The 27,038-nt window shown below is 41.6% G+C and overlaps 1 protein-coding gene and 1 long non-coding RNA gene across 4 annotated transcripts in view; one reads left to right on the top strand and one right to left on the bottom strand.

The window, feature by feature from the left end:
- dgkza (diacylglycerol kinase, zeta a) overlaps positions 1-27,038 on the bottom strand; it is a 463,144-nt gene that overhangs the window by 59,951 nt on the left and 376,155 nt on the right. For all 3 annotated transcript variants that reach the window (XM_073049180.1, XM_073049179.1, XM_073049178.1), the window contains exon 30: positions 3,519-3,553. In XM_073049180.1, the coding sequence (XP_072905281.1) occupies positions 3,519-3,553 (35 nt within the window). The remainder of the gene's footprint in view (positions 1-3,518; positions 3,554-27,038) is intronic.
- The window catches only part of LOC140729442 (uncharacterized), a 52,049-nt gene that overhangs the window by 17,283 nt on the left and 7,728 nt on the right, over positions 1-27,038 (top strand). Inside the window, exon 2 of the long non-coding RNA XR_012099326.1 lies at positions 4,183-4,357. This is a non-coding gene — a long non-coding RNA (uncharacterized lncRNA). The remainder of the gene's footprint in view (positions 1-4,182; positions 4,358-27,038) is intronic.

The following is a 27,038-nucleotide window of genomic DNA, read 5'->3' as shown; positions in this document are numbered from 1 at the left end:
GCAACAGGCCATTTGGTCCATTGAGTCTGCTCCGCCATTCAATCATGGTTGATCTATTATCTCTCCTGCCTTCTCCCTTTAACCTTTGATGCCCTTACTCATCAAGAACCTATCCAACTCTGCTTTAAATACACTGTTGGCCTCCACAGCTGTCTGTTGGCAATGAATTCCTCCCTGGCTAAAGAAATTCCCCCTCATCTCTGTTCTAAATATAGCCTGTAATTATCCCACTTTGCTCTTCCCAATCTCCTTCCTTCCTAACCTGCTGTTGCAGTGCACCTACTGTGGGTTAACACTGTGAAGCTCCCATCTATCCTCCTCAAATCACCAGCTTTATAAAGAATGTATTGCTGCGAAAGGCTGTATGTATTGCCCATTCCATCCCCAGTTGTCCTTGAGAAGGTTACAAATATACCAGCATTAACATGGTGAAGGGATTCCCAGAATATCATTATGGAACAGCTTTCAGGAAATTTTCTTGGTGACAATGAAGATACTAATAAATACAAATATCTGTTGGTTTTTAAAACTGCACAACAGTGACTTTTGGAAAGAAAATTAGAGTAAAAATGCAAACTGCAATTAATGGCATTAACACATACTGTTCACCGCCAGCCTGATGGCATCTGTGGGTAGTTCATGATTCATAACCACGGATTATGAAATTCCCTCACCAAGGATGCACTACAAGCTTACTGCACTCATCCTGTTCCAAACTCTCCTCATACATAACTGAAATTGATTACAGTGCTCAAGCTCTCTCTTAGGTGCCGACTAAGAAGAAAGAATGCTAATTATACTGTTGGGAGTCATTCAGCTGAGCCAGGCTTGTCCAGAACCTGTCAAAATCTTGCTCGAGGCTGCTATCTGTCAGTTACAGTAGAAGAATGCTCATTGCCTGTAACTATTGTGTCTGACAGAGTTCCTGTGCTCAGGTATGTGATAGCAAATGACAGACTGATGTTCCCAAGCAATGTTGGTCAAAATGATCAACGCAGATACCCCTCCGTCACTTACTGACAATCAATAGCCTGGTTAAAACGTGATTTAGAAAAATCCAAACAGTGCAGCACATTGAGACTTCAGTGGTGGTGAGAAATGTCTGTGGTCCACTAGTGTTCACACAGTATTCCAAGGGCTTCAGCGTCAAACCAAGGCTGGAGCTGTATCGAGAGTGTTCTGCCCCACTGGATGAGATATCGACCCAATGGCCCCAAATGGAGTCACAGAGTGAATCAGTATGGAAACAGGCCCTTCACCCCAAACAAAACATGGCAACCATCAAATATCATTCTCATCTATTTCTTCTTATATGCTAGGCATGCGTCCAAGACTACAAGAAACTTCAGCGATTTGTGGATACCACTCAACACATCACAAAAACTAGCCTCTCATCCATGGACTCTAGCTACACTTTTTGCTGCCTCGTAAAAGCAGCCAGCATTATCAAAATCACCTGACATCCCGGACATTTTCTCTTCTCCCCACACTCCTTGGGGGAAAAAGACATAAAAACCTGGAAACATATACCATCAGGCTCGAGGGCAACTTCTATCCCACCGATATGACTAGTGAATGGAATTCTTGTACAATATGATTAACTCTTGACCTCACAATCTACCTTGTAACTTATTATCTGCCTGTACTTCACTTTCTCTGTATCTATAACACTATATTCTGCATTCTTCTGAGTACCACGATGGACTGATATTATGAAGTGATCTGCAATGATGGCATACAAAGTTTTTCTACTGTATGTCTGAGCATGTGACAACAATAAACCATTAACATGCTCCTAGATTAAGTGGGAGATGGGAATACAGACAGACAGACATACTTTATTGATCCCGAGGGAAATTGTAACGAAATGCAATTTTCCTCGGGATCAATAAAGTATGCCTGTCTGTCTGTATTCCCATCTCCCACTTAATCTAGGAGCAATTTACAATGACCTGTTAATCTACTAACATGCACATCTTTGGATGTCCAACAAAGCTGCAGCATCTGAAGATAATCTACACAGCCCAGGGAGAAAATACAAACCCCACATAGAAAGCATTGGAGGTTAGGATTGGATTCAGGTCACTGGAGCTCCTAGAACTATGTGACCCACGATTTCCAAAACATGTTACCTGATTTAAACGCTTATTGTATGGAACTCCTTCACATAACATAAACGACAGGTAGTGCAACTAACAGAATAATAGCATTAACACAATAGTATATATGAAGATTGATAAACTCGTCAGGAAGGCTGGTTCCGTTCTGGGGGTGGAACTGGATTCCCTGGTGGTTGTGTCTGAGAGGAGATACTGCAGAAGCTACGGAGCGTTATGGACAAACCCTCCCACCCCCTCCGTGACACACTGGACAAACCGAGGAGCACCTTTAGTAACAGAATGATTCCACTGAATGCCACAGGTGTCCCTTTTTTCCTGTTGCTATACGACTCTACAATTCCTCCTTCAGTATACAAGTATATAGTTTCATTGCACATCTGTATTTTGCACTGTTACTTTTTAATGCACATTTTGTATTTTTTTCACACATGAGTGCTTCCATTTTGTATTTTAAAGTATATACTTCTGACTGAGCAACTTTGCAACAATAATTTCCTTTGGGATAAATAAAGTTTTATCTTATCTTAAAATGTTTCTGCTCCCATGAACTGTCCATAGCAGGATCACAGATGTAGCTGATTCTCCAGTGTTATACAGCAGAACAAGGGGAGGGAATAGTCCTAAATTACTGATAGTATAAGATAAGGAATACTGAAGCACATGAGATACTGCAGCATTATAGAAGCACAGGGGAAAGAGATACAGCACAGCTTCAGGAATAGCAGGTAACCGATATTGTGTTCCTGAAAAGGGATAAGGTACACTAGTCTTACTGAAAAATTGGCTATATCAGCTAAGTGATTTTATAGTTTTACTGAAACTACAAAGTAAAGGAAACAGTAATCTTACTAAAACAGCATGGATTACAACAGGATTACATTTCTAAAATAGCAGGCAACAGATGTTATGGTGTTAGTGAAACATCAGGATATAATGGTGTTTCGGAAACAATAAGACGAGGGGTATTATTGAGTTACTGTAACAGCAGAGTGAGTGACACTACAGTCTCACAGAACAGTTGCAAGGAAGCTAAAAACCTTACCAAAGTAGAGGTGTGAGGAGTACAATAAAACAGCAGGTGAAAGAAACTATAGTTAATCAGCAGGGGAAAGGATCGATAGTGAAACAACAGGATGCAACTGGCATAGCAGGTTGAAGGATATAAAAAGTGATAATGAAACACCAAGGAAGGAATACTTTGGTCTTACTACAAGGCCACAGTACCGTTATTCCAATTCTATGATACAACAGGGCTTGGATTACTTGAGTGATATCGATACACCACAGTAAGAGCTAATCCGGTGCTGCAGAAAGCAGCTGTGGTTCTGAAGTATTGTTGGTCTCAGACAATGATCTGTTAAGGACTCTCAGGTAGTGACATAAATCAGGTGTCCTTACCTGAACTTGCACTTGATGTGCTGGCATTCTCAGGTCTGCAAAATAAAAATTAAATCAAAATATGAGAATATATTCACATAGCATTCATTACTGTCAATATCAATGATTCAACATGAAAGCACAATGGGGCTGCAATCTCCAAAGTCTGCATGTCTCTCAGAGCAGTAAAGAAACATATTCCAATAAATATTGTTACTTTGTTGGGCTTGAGATATCCGTGAATAGAAGGCATTAAGTTACAGCAAAGGAGGCTGAAGTATTATATACTATTGGCAACACAGACACATGATTTTAAATCTGTATAGTGTTTCACTCATACAGGAATACTAGTTGGCACAGTTTTCCCCAGCTCAGGTCAAGGGACTGCATTTGATGTTCCTATGTTTAATATGTGACACTTTTAACTCTAACTCTCAATAGAATAAAAATTATCAATTACAAATTTAAGACACAGATGCTGGAAATCTTGAACAATATGCACAAAATCCTAGGAGAACTCAACAAATCAGGCAGCATCTATGGAGGAAAATAATTTAAACCTCTTCTCTGAGCCAGAGATGACTAGCATTGCTGCTTAGGCTATTGTGCTAAACAAACACAAGGTTTAACTAATGCAGGGACAAGAACAGAGAAGTGAATTGTTAATTGTGTTTTCTTTCCACAGATGCTGCCTGACCTGCTGAGTGTTTCCAGCATCTTATGCTTTGATTTTGGATTTCCAGCATCTGCGGAAATGTGTATTGCTCATTCATGTAGAAACATAATGAACAGATGCATCACCATTCAGTATCTGGGTCCTGTCTGTCATTCCAAAGGATCCCCATGGTTTCTTGCCTATCGTAAGTACAAACTCTACAGGCACGGAAGTTTCTACTGAACCTTCATCTCTAGCTCTTTTGAGGGGCGAGTCTCAAATGTTTACTGCTTTTATGTGAAAGCTGATTTCCCTGCTTGGACATTAGCATTTTGGTTCAAACTGAGCTTAGCCTGGTCTGCAAACTAGACTCAGCAGCTCATCATCTTTGCCTGCCCGCACTTAGACAGGATCTGCAAGGGCTCTTGGAACCCAGGGAAGGCTAGGTCTTAGGTTATGTGCCACTGAGGTCTCTCCCATGTAACACCTGACAGCCTTTGACCAGAGACAAACCCGGAATCTTTACATAAAAGCTCTTATCAGATGTCTTAAAAGAGACTTAAAGAACTATTAATCTATTTTAATTACAAAGCTAGTAACAAAAATTCTTTCAAACAACTTGAACTGATAAAACCATAAATAATGTGCCTTTTTTCTCCTCTTTCAAGGCCATTCAAATTAATGAGACACCATTCCTATGGTAGGTACGGCTGGCATAGAATTGGGCAGGCAATTTCCTCTACATAATGCACCGACTCCTCACAAGACCTGGTTCCACCATTGGATCTGAGGGATACAGCCTGGATCTGGTACTGACTTACATAGGAGTAACAGAACACTGGCCACGTCAATCTAGCCATGATTTTGTACTTCAATGGTCCAGGCAAGGTCAAGCTTACATCACCTGCAGTACCCGAGGTACTCAAACCAGCCCCCCGGCACCAACAATCTTTCCAGAGTCAGAGTCATTTATAGTAGATCACATTTCTTCCACATTCAGAAGTTCAGCGCGAACAACAACTGAACCACTTGACCATGTCTGCACGTTTTTATGCACTGAGTTGCTGCCACATGATTGGCTGATTAGATATTTGCATTAACGACTAAGTGTAATAAAGTGGCCGCTGAATGTAGAAACTAGAGCACAATGCAGGCTGTTCAGCCCAGGATGTTGTGCCTACCTTTTAACATAATCTAAAATCAATCTTACCCGTCCCTCCTACATAAACACCCAATTTTCTTTCTAAGAAAAATGCCTTTCTAAGAGTCTCTCAAATGCCCTTAATGTATCTGCACCACACCAGCCCTGGCAGACCATTTCATGCACCCATCACTCTGTGTAAAAATCCTATCTCTGACATCTCCCCTATACATTCCTCCAATCACCATAAAATTTCACTCCCTGGTAATAGTTGTTTCCACTATAGGAAAAAGTCCATGGCTACGCACTTGATCAGAATAACAGAATCGGGTTTAATACCACTGGTAAATGTTGTGAGATTTGGTAACTTTGCAGCAGCAGTACAATGCAATACAGAATAGAAAAAAACTGAGTTACAGTAAATACATATATAATAAAATAGTTAAATTAAATACGTAGTGCAAGAATAGAAATAAAAAAAAGTAGTAAGGTAGTATTCACGGGTTGAATGTCCATTTCGAAATCGGATGGCAGAGGAGAAGAAACTGTTGAGTGTGGGTCTTCAGGCTTCTGATAGTAACAATGAGAACAAGGCATGACCTGGATGATGGGGGTCCTTAACGATGAACACTGCCTTTTTGAGGATTCACTCCTTGAAGATGACCTGTATACTACGGAAGCTAGTGCCCTTGACAGAGCTGACTAAGTTTACAACTCCTTTCAGCTTACATACTTCAATCTTGTGCAGTAGACACCCACCCCACCAACAGACAGCGATGCAGCCAGTCACGGTGGAACACCTAAAGAAATTTCTGAGTGTTTTTGGTGATATACCATATCTCCTCAAACTCCTAATGAAATATACCTGCTATCGATGCCTTCTTTGTAGCTGCATTGCTATGTTGGGTCCAGGTTAGATCTTCAGAGATATTGACACCCAGGAGCTTGAAATTGCTCACTCTTTCCATTTCTGATCTCTCTGAGAGGACTGGTATAGGTTCCCTCGTCTTCCTCTTTCGTAAGTCCACAAGCAGTTCTTTGGTCTTGCTGTTGCTGAGTACAAGGTTGTTACTGCGACACCACTCAACTAGTTGATATATCTTGCTCCTGTACGCCCTCTCATCACCATCTGAAATTCTGCCAACAATGGTAGTATCGTCAGCAAATTTATAGATGGCATTTGAGCTCTGCCTAGCCACACAGTCATGGGTGTAGAGAGAGTAGAGCAGTGGGCTAAGCACACATCCCTGAGGTGCACCAGTGTTGATTGTCAGCGAGGTGAAGATGTTATTTCTGATCTGCACAGATGGTGGTCTTCTGGTTAGGAAGTCGAGGATCCAGTTGCAGAGGGAGGTACAGAGGCCCAGGTTCTGAAGCTTTTTGGTCAGAACTGTAGGAATGATTGTGTTAAACTCTGAGCTGTAGTCAATAAACAGCATCCTGACCTAGGTATTTGTATTGTCCACGTGATCCAAGGCCACGTGAAGAGTCAATGTGATTGCATCCGCTGTTGAACTATTGTGGCGATAGGCAAATTGCAGTGTGTCCAGGGCCTTGTTGAGACAGGAGTTAAGTCCAGCCATAACCAACCTCTGGCCTATGCCCCTTATCATCTTGTACACTTCTATCAAGTTGCTTCCCATCCTCCATCATTCCAAAGAGAAAAGCACTAGCTCACTTAAATTATCCTCATAAGACATGCTCTCTAATCTTGACAGCATCCTGCTCCTCTCCACCATCTCTAAAGCTTATACATCTTTCCATAATGAGGCAACCAGACTTAAACACAATAGTCCAAGTGTAGTCTAACCAGTGTTTTTAGAGCTGCAACATTGTGGCTCTTGAACTCAATCCCCCTGATTAATGAAGGCCAACACTCCATACACCTTCTTAACAACCTTATCAACTTGCACGGCAACTTTGAGGGATCTGTGAACCTGGGCCCCAAGATCTCTCTGTTCCTCCACACTCTAAGAGTTGTGAAGGAACAGAGGGTACAAGAAAATCTATAAGTTTTGTTTATATCCAAGGCTCTGTGCTTTGCATGTTTTCATCTTGCTGGTTCAAACCTCTTGTAGACTGACTGCATCTGATCAACACTATTGTGGTAACCCTGGATGATGTGCATCTCCAGATTTAGTTACACATCTAGAACACATCCTTGGTATACCAATGCTGACCTCAGTACTTATCCGTATATGTAGCTTTCACTGGGCCTTCCCTGGGCCTCACTGGTTTCTGTAGGCTATGATCAGCCATTCTAAAGTCGAGCTCTCAGTTGCTGGTGATTTGATGAGAGATGGATGTCTTCCACAGGACAAAAGCAGCAAGGTAAATTGGCGCAAGTCTTTCAGAAAGGTCGATAGATATTTTATTTGTGGTAACACACCAGCTGCAGACGGATGGAGAAAGTGTGCTTGATGAATCCCTCTGGGTAATTACCGAATGTGTATAGTCCTTTATGGGGAGACATTCAGAGCCGCAAACCTACAGTACGTGCTTGTTCACTCTGACGAACATCAACACTGGGTATGTTGACATAACTACCACACCGTTTAGTCATCTGCATTTCTGCGCACTGCAAGCTATTGCTAAAGTCTTCAAAGGATACTGGAAGGACTAAGAGATAGGCAACTTGAATTTGTGCCTAATTAAACAAGTACAGTCGGCTCTCCTTATCTGCGAGGGATTGGTTCCGGGACACCTCGCGGATACCAAAATTCGCGGATGCTCAAGTCCCTTATTCAACCTGTCTCAATACGGTAGACCTTAGGACCCAGCAGAACCCAAGACTTTATTTAACCTGTCTCAATGCGATGGACATTAGGACCCAGTGGTAAAGCTCTGAATCTGCAGTGTTTCTGTTCACGAAAATAATCACGATAACGATTGAAAGTAAAGTGGAAATAATAAAGCGATTGGAAAGAGCTGAAATACCATCAGTCATTGGAAAAGCGTTAGGCTATGTCGGTCAACGATCTTAACAATTTTAAAGGATAAAGTGAGAAAGGCCCTGCCCCGATGAAAGCTACAATTATTACTAAGCAATGCAGTGGTTTAATTATTGGGTTTTGGGTTTTTGATCCTTTACATCAACCTGGCACGGTGGGGTGCGCACTCGATAGTGATCTGTCACTAGATCGAACTTGGGAATTGCCCGAACCCGGTGCTGAAACTTAACTTTCTTAAGTGTTTTATATGCATAGAAAGGTAAAATATATACTATATATGAAGCAAATGTTTGACTAACTGATGCTAAATAATACTGGATGTACCTGTTCCGACTTACTTAGCAAGAGAACTTCCGATTTTTTCAATCCCGATCCACGATAACCCACACACATCCTCCGTACGCTTTAAATCATCTCTAGATTACTTATAATACCTAATTCAATGTAAATGCTATGTAAAATAGTTGTTATACTGCATTGTTTAGGGAATAATGACAAGGAAAAAAGTCTGTACATGCTCAAACAACAAGTGCTGGAAGAGCTCTTCCGGGTTTTCACGATTGGTTGAATTCATGCATGTGGAATTCGCGGATAAGGAGGACCGACTGTATTGTGAAAGCATGGCTATCAACTTCACAGGATACCAGATACAGATGCCCACTGCCTCCCGACAAGACACTCTGATCTTCCAGAGATGCCTCATCCCTCAGTGAGGATCTTCACCCTCTGTGTGCCCAACCTATGGTGTTAATGGCCAGTAGCAAGCTGCATTTCTGCGAGAATACCACCCCCATCCCCTTTCCTCTGTGTTGCTCCTGTATGTCTACCTTTGCTAGTGCTGGTCCTTCTGCTGGTCATTTAGGTGAAATATAACAGAACAAAGGCAGTGCACTGCTGATTGGGTAGATCAGAACTTCACAGCAGTGACCACATCAAAGGCTAGAAATGTAAACAAAGATCAATTTTAAAATGCATTATGTGTTCTTTATTGGTTCAGCTCAGGGTATTCACAAACAAGAGGTGACATACACGTTCAAGACCACAAGAAAACAATTTATTAGAACTAGCACAAATGCAATACAGAAAGAAATAAACAAATCTCTATAGGAAAGCAGTACAGAAAGCAAAATAATACTTAACATTCACTAGGCAAGCTGATCTGGAGGGGAGGGGGGGCGCATATCTGACAATTTCTCTCTTTCTCTCTCTCTCCCTAAGTCAAGTCTGACTCTCTCAATGTGCTATTCCCTACCTCAGTACCAGCTGTGATCCAGCCTAGGCCAAAAGTCTCTTCCCTGCACAAAGAAAGTGCCCCTCTTTATACCCTTCAAAACCTATTACACTGGTACATTTCCACAAACTTGATATCTGCACTTGCATTACCACCTTGCCTTCCCCAGAAGAATAGTTGTACAGCATTTCCCACTGTTTGGCTGTAGACTTACACTCCCTTAACTTTCTCACAACATTGTTGTGCACTTGCTCTCTTGTCCTTTCCAAAGCAATCCCTCTCCAAGCTAACAGTACGTTGTCTTATAGACTTCCATTTTATTTTAGCATATATCAAGAAGGAATCATTTAACTTTTCCCTTACAAGAAATTAGTCTCTTAAGTCACCTTTCATCACGTATTCTCTAAACCAAGGCTTTTGCAGAAGCAACAGCACTTATTGCCTTATCTGCTCACCAATCCCTTATAATGCCAATGTTCTCATCTCAGTTTCATTACCTGATTTCCAGGGAACCCGGGAAAACTGTGAACTGAAAATCCCACATTAATTTAGTCCTATTGATTTGCTAGTGTGATAAGACTGGTAGCTTGCCCATCTTGGTGGGGTTTAGTTAAGTATGATCCCTACATGGTGAGTGCAACGGATGGGGAAAGAGACTAAAAAATTTGCAAAATCCTTTATTGTTTATGAAGGGAAATTCTCATCGCAGCTACACATTGTTCGCATCAGGAAATTCTTTCAACTGACATTCCAACATCCTTGGATTTTATCCTACAGTAAATCCTGATTAGAATGTGATGGCTTGGGTTGTGTTGTATAATTCAGAAGTTTCTCATGGCTCCCTACAGAGTACAGTCAAATGTTAACATCCCCCACAAAGCTAACCTAAAAACACTTTTCAGCATCAGAATCAGATTTAATATCCTGAAACAACAGCATATGTCATGAAATTTGTTAACTTTATGGCAGCAGTACAATGAAATATGTGATAAATAAATATAGAGAAAAAAGACAGAGTTACATTAAATATATATTTGTCTATCAAATAGTTCAGTTAAAATAAGTAGTGCAAAATAACAGAAATAAAAAAGTAGTGAGGTAGTGTTCATGGGTTCAATGTCAATTTAGGCAAGTGAACCCTCCACGGGATGGCATTACCCAACACATAAGAAGCACATCACATTTAGGATGCCATATATGTAAAGTCAAGAGCTTGGGCAAGAAATTGGCAACTGTAATATCTTTACAGTGATCTGGCCAACATAACTATGGATGTCTATTGAGTGACCAGAAAATATCAATGAGAAATTGCAAAAACTACTCATAGTATTGTAAGATACAGAAGCAGAATCAGGCCATTTGGGTTTTCACCAATCTGGCACTGATGCACAATGTTACTCCTTGTTCATTAGGATCCATGATGAGTGAGGCTCACGACCATGGTAGCAAAATTACTGGAAAGAATTCTTAGTGATAGGAATTATGAGCATTTGGAAAATCATGGCCTATATAGGGAGAGTCAACATGGCTTTGGGCAGGGCAAGTAGTATGTTACTAACTTGAGTTTTTGATAAGGTGACAAGGGTGAGTGATGAAGGTAGAGCTGTAGATGTTGCCTATGTAGACTTTAGTAAGGCATTTGACAAGGTCTCCTCATGGGAGGCTCATCCAGAAGATTAAGATGCATGGGATCAATGGTGAAGTGGCTGTTTGTAATCAAAACTGGCTTACCCATAGATGACAGAAGAAGGTCCATGAACAGTGGTGTCCTGCAGGGATCTGTACTGAGACCTCTACTGTATGTGATGTATATAAATGACTTGGATGAATATATAGATGGGAGGCTTAGTAAGATTGGAGGTTTTGTGGATAGTGTAGATGACTTACAAAGACTACAGCGGGATATAGATCAGTTGCAGGTATGGGTGGAGAAACGGCGACGGAGTTTAACCCTGTCCATTGTAAAGTGACGCACCTTGGTAGGTTAAATGTAAAGAGACAGTACATTGTTAAGGGCAAGACCCTTAACTGTGTTGATGAACAAAGGGATCTTGGGGTCCAAGTTCATAGCTTCCTGAAAGTGGCTACACAGGTTGATAGGGTGGTTAACAAGCCATATGGCATCCTTGCTTTTATTAGTCAAGGCACTGAGTTCAAAAGTCTGGAAGTTATGTTGCAGCTTTATAAAAATCTAGTTAGGCAATATTTGGAGCATTGCATTAAGTTCTGGTGGCCCCATTGTAGGAAGACTTTGGAGGGGGTGAGAAATAGGTTTACCAGCATCTGCCTTTACTAGAGAGCATGTGCTAAAACAAGAGGCTGGTCAAACTTGGGTTGTTTCCCTAGAGTGACAGATGCTGAAGGGAGATCTGATAGAGGTTTATAGGATTATGAGAGGTGTAAACAGAGTAGACAGGCTGTATGATTTTCCCAGCATTGAAATGCCTAATACCAGAGTGCACAGATTTAAGGTGAGAGGGGGTAATTTTACACAGAGAGTGGTGGGTGCCCTGGAATGTGCTGCCTGGGTGCTGGTAGAGGTAGATACATTAGGGACTTTTAAGAGACATTTAGATAAACACATAAACATAAGCTCTTCTCATTGCTACCACCAGGGAGGAGGTACAGGAGCCTAAAGCCACACACTTAATGATTCAGGAATAGCTTCCTCCCTTCTCCCATCAGATATCTGAATTGACATTGAACCAATGAACACTACATCACTACAATTTTTTTCTCTTTTGTGCAACTTATTTATCCTTTATTTATATATATTTACTGTAATTACAGATTTTATTATGTATTGCAATGTACTGCTGTTGCATAACAACAACATATACCAGTGATATTCAACCTGAATGTGAGGAAAATGGAGCATAAGGTCTTTGTGTGGGCATAAAGTATAAGCTTAGCTGGCCATTTGATTACTAACTGGTTCGGCACAACATGTTGAGCTAAAGGGCTCGTGTCAGTGGGGTACTGTTCTATCTTATGTTCTATGAGGATCTTAAGCAATGTTTAAAGTTCAAAGTAAATTTATTATCAGAGTACATATATGTCACCATGTACAACCGTGAGATTCATTTTCTTGCGGGTACATACAGTAAGTCCAAGAAATGGAATTAATGAAAGACAGCACCCAATAGATTTGACAAATAACCAATGTGCAAAATACAAGAAACTGTGCAAATACAAAAGAATAAATAAATAAACAAACAAACAAATAGATGAATAAGCAATAAATATTGAGACATGAGATGAAGAGCCCTTGAAACTGAGTCCATAGGTTGTGGGAACATTTCAGTGATACAGTGAGTGAAGTTGAATGAAGTTAACCACTCTGGTTCAAGAGTCCGATCGTTGAGGGGTAGTAACTGCTTGTGAACCTGGTGGTGTTGGTCCTGAGGTTCTTGTACCTTCTTCCTGATGGCAGCAGTGAGAAGAGAGCATGACCTGGGTAGTGCGGGGCCTTGATGATGGATGCTACTTTCCTGCACGTGGTGCTCAATGGTAGAGAGGGATTTACCCATGATGGACTGGGCCACATCCACTACATTTTGTAGGATTTTCCGTTCAAGGGCATTGGTGTTTCAATATCAGACTGAATTGTAACTAGTCAACATACTCTCCACCACACGTCTATAGAAGTTTGTCGGAGTTTTAGATGTCATACTGAATCTTCGCAAATTTCTAAGGAAGTAGAGGTGCTACCGTGCTTTCTTCGTAATGGCGCTTACATGCTGGGCCCAGGGAAGATCCTCTGAAAGGATAACGCTGAGGAATTTAAAGTTCTTGACCCTCTCCACCTCTGAGCTCTTCCTATATTTTGGGAGCCACCTCACAGAGAGGATAGATACCAAATGACAAAGTCCACTATTGTATCTAAAGTGTGCAATCGGGGAGCGTTAATAGACAAAGATCGCAGGTGCAGTACCAAGCTGATGGTCTTCCATGCACTAGTGATCCTTGTATGCTTCAGGGTCACAGATAATCTTCATTCGGCAGCTCAATGCACTGGTGATGTATCATCAACACTGACTCTGAAAAATCCTGCAGATCAACCACCAAGGTAGACAGACCAATGTCTTCTTTCCTCTCCCAGCATTGACATCTCCAGCATTCAGGCTCAGGTTAACAAAGGGCATAGAAAGACAACAGCGGATTTACAGGCCCTTTTGTCTGTGATATTATGCCAAACTAATGACACAATGAATTAAAAGCCTACTAAACTGATTCCTTCTGTCAACACAAGTCCATATCCCTCCATTTTCTGCACATTCATATGCCTATCAAAGAGTCTCTTACACGCCTCTATTGTATTTGCCTCCACCATCACAATATTCAGCACATTTCAGGCACCCAGCACACTGTAAAAAAACTATACACTGTGTATATAGTTGAGATAAATTCTAAATTGAGTTGGGAGTTTATAGCTAAGCAGAGAACAGTGTTGTGTATTTAATACTTCAGTAATGTTTGAGTAATATTTAAAGGTATTGTTTAATTGCGCATTCTCTGCTGTTTACATAAAGCATTGCAAGTTATCTGTAAAAGTACATAAATGGCATACGTCATCATGCCACCACGTGATATATGCTCACCTTGCTTAAAGTAAACACGAAGTTAGACTCATATTTTGGAGTCCTATGTTTTCCTTTTAATTAGTTTTATGTTTTGGAGTTACAAAACACAACACCTGAGTCTATGGACTGTTACGCCCGTGGCCCCCTCCTTTTTGAGAATCGCAGGATCGCTATTGATTTGAGTCAGGAGACCAAGGAAATGAGGGAGAGACACACAGATTCCTCAATGGTTAAAATGTTTCCTGGGCCTCCGAGATACAAAGTCACAGAACAGGTCATTGTCTTTTGGAGACGGAATTGTGTATTGAATACTGTACGATTCATCGAAGCCCCCCCCCCCCCAGGCAATGAACCGAGGGGGGTTGGTGGAGGGATTGCATCATCCCAACCTGATTGACATCTGAGACCCTGTGAGTCAGGATAAAAGAGGGTCTGTGGGAACAGCCCCTCAGACGCACCAGAAGAAACACTAGCGATCCCGTATTAGCGAAAGCCGGTGGGAAGGCCACGTGCGTCCTTTTCCATTTGCCCCGGAATCGGTGGGCCTTTACCATGGAAGAACGGTTTTTAGCTAACAATGGGGAAATCAACTCCCAACAACTCTCGAAGGATTGACATCATAAAAGGAATGGGCAAGTTTTAACCCGTCTTTCTCTCCAACCAAAAGCTGCAGCTTGAATGAACTAAAGTGACTTTTATATTTCCATCGGACAATACATTATCCCCTAGACGATGATAGAGCTATTCCTTATTGATTATTATTATACCCGCGCTTTTAGATTTAGTATTGACGACGTATATTATCTGTATGTTTGCACTGATATTATTTTTGTGTATTTTTATCAATAAATACCATTAAAAATAGTACCATCAGACTTCAACGGACCTCTCTATCTTTGCTGGTAAGTGACCCAGTTACGGGGTACGTAACAGGACATTGTCAGCAAGAACAAGCTGGCAGACGAACGCAATCCAGCTTGTCTTCCACCAAATGAACACTGGAGGGCAGAACCGACAGGAGGAGCCAGACACATTCCAGCATGGATGCAGCGCCACATTTCCTCTGGCGTCACCTCTCCTGGCCTAGTCCGCACCTAAGCCGAGGTCACACAGCTTCGACACCATCGATCTTGCCAATAAACCAGTGACCCGGACTTTCAGTATTACCAATGTACAAAAGGGGCTTGCGGTCACAAGAAAAACGCCCGAGACAATCACTGTTAGACTGCACACCGCCTCTGTGCACTGATTCTGACGCCTTTCTGTAGCAGGCAGTGGGCTGCACCAAGTCCACCTTCTCCTCTAACGAGCAACTCGCTGATGGGGTAGACCTGCAGTACTTGAAGTTTTTAATGACCAGCAGTGTCTTGCAATTGTAAAAAAAAATGTTTTAAAAAGACAGTGACACCTTTGGATAGCCCCGTAGAGGCCATTCTGGTCAAGTGCACTTCCATCTTACCAAAAGTCTTCACACCTTTTCATTACCCCATCGATATGTGTAGCCACTTTCAGGGACTCGAAGATCCCTCTGTACATCAATATTATTAAGGGTCCATTCAACTTCAAGCTCAGATATATCCAGTGAGTGGGTCACATCTCATGCTTGCTTGCCAGTAGCTTGTCAAAGTGAGTACTCTTCTCTGCACTCCATGACAGCAAGCAAATTCCAGCAGGGCAGAGTAAGTGCTTCAAGCATGTCCTTTAAGCTTCCTTGAAATGATATAATATCTCACTGATTCATGAAACCTCTTTCAAATCTGCTCAAAAAGGCAAAAAAGCATCGAACCAGGCACTGAGTACCTCCAAGGGAGGTGGGGGGAGTGGGCAGGTAGAGACCGTGGAAAGAATGTTCAATAATCCAGTCATACCCACCTGGCTCCACCGTGCCATCTGTGCTAGAATCTGCAGACCTCAAATAGAATGAATCAACCACGCAGAAATTAGAGGAAGCAAATCCTCCAAGGGTCTGGCAAAGAGAAGAATGATTTCAACAACGAATGCACCACAGCACAATCTGATTAGCTGTACTCTCAGCCTTCTTTTCCTTTGCTGCATCTCACAAAAAGAACTTTCACTGACACAATAAGCTACCCTCGCAGAACGATCATGGTTGCAACCATTATAGGATAACAGGACTGTCAATTACTCTACAATAAGGTCATACACATAACTTGATAAAGGTGAATTAATGGGACAGATCTTTAAGTGAAGAGTTGACATTTCTCCACTTAGATGTCATAAAGTTCAACATTTTAGTAACTGTGTGCGTAAATATGGAAGACCTGATAATTGTTTTCTTTTCTTATAACTATGAGCTAAGAGTGCAGAGCTGTGGTCATTCATGCTGAGCAGTCCACTTGGATAACCTATACAATACTGGAGCATTCACACAGTAACACATGGGTAGTAAGAGCAAGTTGCTCAGCTTCCATTAGGATTGGTTAAAAAGAAGATCCTCTTGCTGGACATTGTCGGAAGGTATGAAGTTTTGCGCAAACATCCCAGCATTTCCTGCCTAACTTTAGGATTCCTGCATGTACCTACAAGTCCCGAACCTGTTGAGTGTTCTTTACACCACACTCTCAACACTGCTCCCCTTGTGGAATCCAGCGAGGAATACAGAGTTGCAGCAGTTCACAGCAGCTGACTTCTGGAACACAATCTACATCTGTGCACACACGTGCCTGAGTGGAGATGAATGGCTTCTAGGGAGAAAGGTATGCTAGGTTCAATGTTTTTTAGTTAATTCACCATCAGGACTTTTGTATTTTAAGAAACAATGAAATGCTGACAATCCACTTTCCGACTTTTGGAAATTCTGGTAGTTGAGTATCTGTGTTACTAGTAATGTACGCCATACTCAGGGCCTAGTTAAGACGCTCCCTTTGTACTCACTGGGCACCGATACATGGGCTCCCTGCCCACATACCAGGGATCTGCTTCTTCCATTCGCTCACTGGAATCCCAGCTCCCACTGTACCCTTAAATTCAACTAATTTTGCTTCAGATGATCCTTTTACAAGAACTATGACTTTGTCTCCTGAGCTGCTATTAAACTTCAGGTTCAAGGATTCAAGATTCAAAGAACATTTATTATCTAAGTATGTATGCAATGTACAACCCTGAGATTTGCCTTTTCCACAGACAGTCACAAAACAAAACCATGGAACCTGCTCAAAGAAAAGCATCAAACCCCATCCCCTCCCCATACAATAAAAAACAAATCACGCAAATGGCAAAAAAATGAAGGAAAAACACAGAATATAAAACACCAACCCACAAAGCCATCATTGAAAGAGTCTAGACATATTCAGGTCAGTTCAGTTCAATATAGCGCTGTGCCACACCGAGAAAAACTGCACAAAATAGCAACAAAAAAAGAGTGACAACGAAGCAGAAATCATGAACTACAGAGTCCAATCCTCAAAGTGTGTTGATTCAACCCTGCCCAAGACACGGGTGTCTGGCACCATCCTCCAGGATAGGGGGAGGAGGAGGAGGAGGAGGGGGAGGGGGAGAGGGAGAGGGAAAGGGATGAGAGGTAGAAGGAGAGGGAGAAAGAGAGGGAGAGGGAGAAGGAGAGGGAGACTGTCACACGCAGACACCTTCCTACAGCAGCAGTGAGCAAAAGGCAGGTAGACGGCACCGAACATCCGTATGCCTTTCGCTCTCGCCTCGATGATTTCAATTTTCCTCGAAGCTTTAATCGGTGAGATTGGAGAGAAATGGAGTTGATCATAGGCTCGTGCCCTGTCTCCTGGCTTCTTGGTCTCAAGGTCACACACTTTGCTCGCAACGTCACCGAAAACGCTCAAGAACAGCAAAGCACCAAATTGCTCAGATGGCCTGTAAACAGACCACCAAAATGTAGATCCCAGGCTCCAACAGTAGCAGACCACATTAGAAAGAAAAAGATGATGTAAAGTTAAAGAAGTACTTTCGTGAATCATCTGAAGGAAGTCGCCCTTGGTTGCGTTGTTCGCTGACGCCATCTTCAAGATTCATGCTTGTTTAATGGAATATTTATCATTCTGTTGTTATATCTTTAAAAATATGATTTAAAAAGGTGGCAGGAGCATTAATATCCAATAGTCCAGAAAATATACTAACTCGGCACCAGCAAAGTCCTGAGCATGCCAAATTTATAGAGTTTTATTATTTAACATCAAGTCATTACGAAACATGGACTTTAACAGCTAGTTTTGCCAGAGGCAAAACTTATCCTTTCGTGAAAACCTTTATCATCAGGTATACACTGGGATACGTTCTGCATCCTCTCCGTGGGACAGAGCATACAAATGAAGAGCTGCGATGTAGCATAGGATCTCACAGCTGAGCTGCTAGCTGCCTTCAGGTTTCAGTTTAGGGATCTGGGTAAGTGCCAACTTCATTCTGAGATTTCTGGTAAATAGGGACAGATTGTCGCTGACCACAAATCCAGGCCATTCTGCTTCAGTGACATCGATTGAACAATTAGCACTGTCAGAACTTTCCTTCAATAATAGCACTGGGTAAAACAGCATATAATGGTGTGGGATCTTGTAAAGCACAGTGTGGACATAAGTGGATGAGCACAGATAGAATAGAAAGTTTATTTCACAGTCTGAGATCAGGGATTTCTGGTTAATCAATGACACTGTAATAGCTGGAACTATTGCTGACTCTGTTAAATCACATAGCAATTAATCAATTCTTATTGTTCCAAGTGCACCTTTTAATAACCAAGCTTTTGCCAGTTACATAATAATATGTTGGCACTTTATGGGTAATAGACGGATATTCCAGACTCAGTCAGTCAAACATTGTAGGTTCAAACCATCACACATCAGTATAATGAGACAGTTAGGGTTTCAGTAATGCAGCACTATTTTTGTATTCTTATGAAGTGAGCTAGTCACAAAGAAAGGGGTTAAGAGCATTGTGGGCTCAGTTAAAGATTAACTGACCCCTTTCAAAGTGTCATTCACACAAAGGAGCCTATTAGGTGACATAATTGTACACTCAGCAAACATTTTGAAGTTAAATCCAATCTCTTCCATAGTAATTCCTTTTGTTCTTTATTGATTAACTTGTTCAAACCCATAATGATCAAACCTGCAAACTAAACACCTGTAAGAAAACAAACTGTTGGGATATCGCCATCAACAATTAGTTGACTTTGCCCTTAAAAGAAGAATCAATCAACCTGAAATAATAAATGTCTCCTGTTCCACGAGATGAAGCTTCACAAACTCCCTTGCTTCCAGGTCTGTATAATGCAGGCTACCAACTCCCCTGAATTCTTAATTCCACCAAAAGAAGCCGTTGTTGAGGACAACCAATGATGTTTCACTAAAAACTCTAACCTCGGCCTAGAGGCTACAGAGAGTAAGAGACAGTCATTCAGAAACACAGCACAGAACCACTCTTCAGCCCACCAACAACTCATATTCAGAATCAGAATCAGATTTAATATCACCAGCATTTGTCATGAAATTTGTTCACTTACAACAGATGTACAATGAAATACATGATAATTAAATATAAAGAAAAAAACTGAGTTACATTAAGTATATACATGTCTATTAAACAGCTAAATTAAAATTAGTGCAAAATAGCAGAAATAAAAAGGTAGTGAGTTAGCGTTCATGGGTTCAATGTGCATTTAGGAATTGGATGGCAGAGGGGAAGTTGTTGTTCCTGAATCACTGAGTGTGTTTCTTCAGGCTTCTGTACCTCCTTCCTGACGGTAACAGTGTGAAGAGGGCATGCCCTGGGTGGTGGAGATCCTAATGATGGACACCACCTTCCTGAGGCACTGCTCCTTGAAGATGTCTTGGATACTACAGAGGCAGCTATTCATGATAGAGCTGATTAATTTTACAAGTTTCTGCAACTTATTTCCACCTAGTGCAGTAGTTCCCCCACCCCCATACCAGACAGTACACATAATATTGGAAAGACGCCGATGTAACAGCACCATTGAAGAAAGGAATGAAACACAAAACTGGAATCAAAAGGCTAGTTAGCCAAACATCTGTCATTGGGAATAAAAGATGGAAAGGGAAATTACATTGACAAATTTGTAATATTTCTTTGTGGAAGTAACAAACAGTGAGAAGGGGAAACCACCAGATCTATTTCCAGGAAACATTCAATCAGGTGCCACTTAATAGGGCAATGTCAAAGATACGAGCACAGAGCTTTGGAGATAATGTATTAGAATGAAGAGGGGACTGAATAACTGAGATGTAACACAGTCATGACTGAGTTAAATCTGGGTTACTCAGTCCCCCCCTTCATTCTGGTATGTTATCGAAATAGATCATTTGCAGATTGGCAATCAGAATGGAGGGTTAGTGCGGATGGGTGCTTGAAAGTTAGTGCATTGGGCTGAAGGGCCTAGTCCTAAGGTCTTTGTTTCAACAATACACAAGGTTTAACAGTGATGTGTAGGAAGCTGCCAGGTGGAGGAAAGGTGAGAACATGCAAGGTTATCCACTCCGGAGGGAAAAATAAAAAGTCGGATTACGGAGTGAGACCACAAAATGTTGCAGTACATAAGGATCCTGGGATCCCAGTACATAATCACAAAGGCATTAAAGATGGCAAAGTGAGTTATTCGGGCCACTAAGGGAACGTTGGCCTTTATTGCTGGTGACGTGGAGTATAAACGTTGGGAAGTTCTGATGCTACTTTACTGGGGCTGATGAGATCACACCATATCTTTTCATACTCTGACTAATCAAGAACCTATCAACCTCTGCCTTAAACATATGTAATGACTTGGCCTCCACAGCTGACTGTGGCAATGAATTCCACAGATTCACCACCCACTGGCTAAAGATATTCCTCCTCATCTCCGTTCCAAAAGGATGCCCCTCTATTCTGAAGCTGGGTCCTCTGGTCCTGGATGCACCAACCAGAGGAAACATTCTCTCTACATACACCCTATTGAGGCTGTTCAACATTCGATGGGTTTCAATTAGGCCACCCCTCATTCTTCTGAATTCCACTTAATACAGGCCCAGAGCCATCAAATGCTCTTCAGATGACAAGCCACAAACAAGAGGAAAATCTGCAGATGCTGGAAATGCAAGCAACATACACAAAATGCTGGAGGAACTCAGCAGGCAAGGCAGCATCTATGGAAAAAAGTAAAGCCGACGTTTCAGACCAAAACCCTTCGGCAAGCCGTTCATTTTTTTTTCCCACTGAATAATAAATCCACTTTTATGGTAGCTTCATAATCTTGCTAACTTTGTTGCTATTTTGGCTGATTTTTGATTGGGGCAGCCTGCCGATAACGAACTGAATATTCGAGCTGAATTGAATATGCCTGGACTCTTTCTTGTAATTTTTCCCTTTTTTGCCATTTGGATGACTTCTTTTGCAGTGGGGAGGGGAAGTTTGATGTTTTTCTTTGAACAGGGACTATTATGGTTCCTTTATTTTGTGGCTGTCTGTGGGAAGACAAATTTCAGGATTGTATACTGCATACACACTTAAACAATAAATTTACTTTGAGTCTTTGAACCTCCCTGTCGTGTTGTGAGAGTGGAAGTGAGCAGTTATAGACTTGAACTTGTGGTAAATTTGTAGCCGGTTTCACAAGGAAAGAAGAGCAGACCATTTGGTCCATCTTAATTCATCCCTTCCCAGCATCATTGGTTTCTAGATTCTCAAGGTTAGCTTCCACAACTTCACCTGGAGAATCATTTATAATTTATAAAATATTTGGACATAGTCAACCGTAAATTCACAAATTCCTGTATGAAACTAGTTTCCCCTTGCCCCAATCTCACAGTTTTAAGTTAAACGAATGGTCTCCATTCCCTCAAATGCCTTTGATAAGATCACCATTCAGACATCAGTTCACCTTAATAGCCTGGAGAAAAGCAATGTGACGAGACAGCCTGTCATATTATTTCAAAGCAATTGAATCCATTTGATTTACCAACAAGGCAATAAAGATTTTCAAAGATGGTATCAGAATTGACTGTTACAGCAATCAAAAGAGAATCAGGGTTCTTACTTCTTACCGTTGGCCTTAGGAGAACAGGTAATCAGGAGTTGCATGAACCATTCTGACCTCAAGTCAAGTCAAGTCACTTTTTATTGTCATTTCAACCGTAACTGCTGGTACAGTACACAGTAAAAACGAGCCAGTGTTTTTCAGGACCATGGTGCTACATGAAACAGTACAAAAACTACACTGAACTACGTAAAAACAACACAGAAAACAACTACACTAGACTACAGACCTATCCAGGAGTGCATAAAGTGCACAGAACAGTGCAGGCATTACAATAAATAATAAACAAGACAATAGGCACAGTAAGTTGGTGTCAGTCCAACAACAAACAAACACCAACTACAACCATGTACAATCTCTCCCTTACAGGAAAAAGATGATTGCATGGGTTTAGCAGTGGGGAATGTGGGAAAACGAGGAACTTTGGAATACTCATCACAGGAATTCTGGAGGTGGTTTCAAAAGTTTCAAAGGTATGTTTAATATCAGAGAAATGTATACAATATACATCCTGAAATTCTTCTTCTCTGCAAACATCCACGAAAACAGAGGGGTGCTCCAAAGAATAAATGACAGTTAAATGTTAGAACCCCAAAGACACCCTCCCAGCTTCCCCCTCCCATGTGTAAGCAGCAGTAAAGCAACGATCCCCCCCTTCCCCACCAGCAAAAATATCATCGGCACCCCCCATCGAGCACTCAAGCGTGCAGCAAAGCATCAACAGACTTGCAGTACCCCAAAGACTACTTGTTCACCTGGTAATTCAACATACCACAGGCTCTCTCCCTCCCTAATAAGGGAAAAAAAGAGGTGTCCCCATTTCACACCATTGAAAGCTTTGAAAATGAGGAACTTTGGAACACTCATCACAGGCAATCTGGAGGTGGTGACTGTGTTGTCCGCAGGTTATTTGCAAGTCATTTGATTGCAGTTACCTGCTCTGTCTCACACTTGGTACGATAGAACAGTCAGCAGTACAATCAATGCCCCGGCTGGTAAAGCTGCTGTTTCCTGGCTCCTTCAGTGAATAAAAATGAAACCCAAACCTGATAAATGAAGCCTCAAGATGTAGTCTGGAACGATTAAGCTCAGAAACAAAAGGCAGATAGTCCAGTGTAATAAGTGAGTGCTATACTGGTACAGGTGCTGTCTTCTCAGTGGAGATGATTTCAGAATCAGGCTTAATTTCGCTGGCGTATGTTGTGAAATGCATTGGCTTTGTGGCAGCAGTACAGTGCGATATATAATGATAGAAAAAAAAGTGAATTGCACGAAGTATATCAGGCCGGCCGGTGATGTAAAGGCATCAGTATTGAACTTCGAGGCAGATGGTCCTGGGTTCGAATGTGGTCAGGTCCCAACCTGGGCAGCAGCAGTATCTGTGTGGAAGAAAGGCCTGGTGATCTACTTCTGTATCTTGCCACAGAAACGCTATGGAGATCTACACCATCCATAGGGTCGACATGAGCCAACCACGACTGAATGGTACTCAGCAACAACATACAGTATGTGTGTGTGTGCATATGCATATATATATATAAATAAAATAGTTAAAATAAATAAGTAGTGCAAAAATAGAAATAAAAAAGTAGCGAGGTAGTGCTCATGGGTTCAACTGTTCCTGAACCGTAGAGCATGTGCCTTCAGGCTCCTGTATCTCCTTCCTGAGGGTAGCAATGAGAACAAGGCATGACCTGGTTGATGGGGATGCTTAATGATGGACATCCTATTTTTGAGGTATTGCCTCTTGAGGATGTCCTGGATACTATGGAGATGCTATTGAGATGCCAAATTAAGACTCCAGTTACTACGTTGGGGGACTGAAAAGGATCACTTTTCATAAGAAGCTGTGGAGTCATCTCTAGTAACAAACTCAGCACTCCCAACCCCAAGCTCTCATTTTCCAGTAAGATTCATAAGTCCGGGACTGATTAATCTTCCATTAGCTAGAAAGTGCTGGGCTTAGAACCAGCAATTGCTACTGTTAGCTAACTCAATACGGACTGCTATTCAAGCCACAGATCCATTTTGTGTGTAACCAGGCTGAAATAGCAAGGGACTAAACTGCAGATGCTGTTGAATAAAATCTTCTGCAAGTGCCTGGAGCATCCAACAGGAAACCAGACAGGATAGGCCCAAACTTTTAAATTCCTTTCCTTCTGTGACGTTTATTCCTGGACAATGGAGATACAAGAGATTGCAGATTCTGGAATTTGGTGCAACACAAAAATTGCTGGAGGAACTCAGTGTGTCAGGCAGCATCTATGGATGGAAATGGCTTGATGAATAGGTAGAGTCCAGATAGGTATTGGTCTATTATTGTCCGAAAAACAAAGAAGCTGATTGTGGATTATAAGAATGGAGACAGGCTCGGCCCGATCAACATCAATGTGTCTGCAGTTGACAAGGTGAGTAGTTTCAAGTTCCTCGATATACACATCACCGAAGATCTCACCTGGACTGTTCACACCAGTTGTGTGGCAAAAAAAGCACAACAGTGCCTTTTCCACCTCAGGTGACTGAAGCTGTTCGGCATGAGCCCCCAAACCCTCAGAACCTTCTACAGGGGCACCATCGAGAGAATCCTGACTGGCTGTATCACTCCCTGGTATGGGAACTGCATCAACCTTGATCGCTGGGCACCGCAGAGAGTGCAACAGACAGCCCAGTGCATCTGCGGACATGAACTTCCCTCCACTGAGGACAGTTACAGCAGCAAGAGCAGAAAGAAGGCCTGGAAGACCATCGAGGACACCAGTCACCACAACCATAAACTGTTTCAGCTACTTCCTTCCGTCTGAAAAACAGTATTGCAGCATTAAAGCCAGGGCCAACAGGCTGTGGGACAGCTTCTCTCTGCAAGCCATTAGACCTATAAATTCACACGTCTGTACATTGTGATGGAGTCATAACGCAAAGATTTTTACTCCCTCGTGTTGTGGGATGGAGGTAAGATTTAAATAAATTCAAATTCAAATTAGCAAGGTACGGTGAAAAGCTTGTCTTGTACACTGTTCACAAAGATCAAATCATTATACAGTGCAATGAAAAGTAGAATGATTATAATAGAAGTAGTGAAGGGATTTGCAGGGAGCACCTTGCAATGAGTTGCCACGTTCTGGGGTAATATCAGTATCTTACTATTCTCTTTTTTACCACATATTGTTCAACACACATCAGCAATCTGCTAATTGTGTCTTAAAATGAAAACACCACTATTTTTGAAACACGTTATCTCCAACAAATATAACATAAGAATGGACCAAGATTGATCAATGGAGTGAGTCTATTGGAATTTCAATGAAAATGGAAGCGGGAAAGAATTATTTTAAAATAGCCAGGCAATATGCCCATCTCCACTGTCTTCCTGCACTGTCTTAACCCGAAAATATAATGTCCATTTTCCTCTACAGATGCCATCTGTGCTGCTGAGTTCCTGTGGCATTTATTGGGTTGCTCTTTATGCATAGACAAACTGATTTTTATTGTGGCTATTTTCAAAATCTAACAAACTATTGCCTGCCAGTCCATTCTAGCCTAAAAAAGGACGACAGTGGGAGGGTTTTAACTTCTATCCTCAAAGCTGTTGTTTACCATTAAAAAAAAATTACACCAGTTGGAATCTTTTTTTTAGCCTTTGTTTTTTTTAACTTAGTTCCAAAAATATCAGTTTGAGAATTTCACTTGGGATTGCTACTTCTCTTTTTGATCTAAATGGAAATCCTGCTGCAAATCTCCAGTAATTCATAAATGATTCAACTGTAATATATTTTCCAATAATGTTTTGCACTCTTGAATGACGCCATCCAGGAATTAAGCCTTTCAGGCTGGACCACTAAGACCAACTTTCAAAACCATCTCACACTGGGAATATGCTTAGCATGCTCTGGAGTGTCAGAGGCATTAATGTCTAATCCCTCTTCTTCAGAGTGATAGGAACTTGCAAAATAAGCTGCAGTACTCAGATTGCATATTTTTTGAACCAACTTGATTATACTGTGCCCCCCCCCCCCCCGCCACCCACAGTGCTTTCACATTCTCTCTATTCAACTGGAGCTGAATTTCAATCCCTTTCCAATGGTCCTGTGATTAAGTTTTCCACAATACATATTCACATGGTACTCCAGTGCTATCTTTCATGCAGGGCATTTTACGATCAGTTCTGAAAAGATATTGTATCAATTATGAAAATTCAAATCTACCAGTCCCTCATACATGCTACTTTTTTAATAATAAATGCTGATTGAAATAATTTTTTGCTAGATCAAATATATGGTTAGGACTCACGAGCAGATAGACCTGTAACAACATAAACTTCATCATTTTCTGAGAGGCCAGGGTCTGATTCACATTTTATATCAATGCTGATGGGATAATGTGCCATTTCAGAAAGTGTCTGAAGACTACAAGCAGTCCATTGCTCTGAAGACATTTCAGTGAGGATTTGCTACTGAGCGAACATACACCAGACTACACTGGCAGCAGAGAAGATCAGCAGTTTTAACTTCCTGGGTGTTAACCTGCCCTAGTGCCAGCACACAGATGCAATCACAGGAAGGGTAGCCTGCATCTATACATTCTGAGAAGGCTAAGGAAGTTCAGCTTGTCACCGAACACTCTAAAAAAAACCGTGCCACAGAGGTACTATTGCAACTACACTGACTGCTTTCCTCATGGTTTGATATACTGCAGCAACTCGAATGCGCAGTAGTGTAAGAAGCGGCAGAGAAATGGACGCTGCCCAATATGTAACTGAAAAATCCCTCTCTAGCATTGGGAGTATTGACAGAAGGTGCCACCTCAAGAAGGCAACATCAGTCATCAAAGATCTCCACCATCTGGACCATGCTATCTTTTCACAGCCATGATTATGCAAGAGATATAGAAGCATTAGGTCCCACACCACCATGTTCAGAACAACCACTTCCTTTCAACCATTCGGTTCTTGAACCAACTTGCACGACCT

The sequence above is a fragment of the Hemitrygon akajei genome, chromosome 6, assembly GCF_048418815.1.
Source record: "Hemitrygon akajei chromosome 6, sHemAka1.3, whole genome shotgun sequence".
NCBI classification, from domain to species: domain Eukaryota; kingdom Metazoa; phylum Chordata; class Chondrichthyes; order Myliobatiformes; family Dasyatidae; genus Hemitrygon; species Hemitrygon akajei.
The sequence above is the reverse complement of the archived record's forward strand: the minus strand, read 5'-3'. Positions and strand labels throughout refer to the sequence as shown.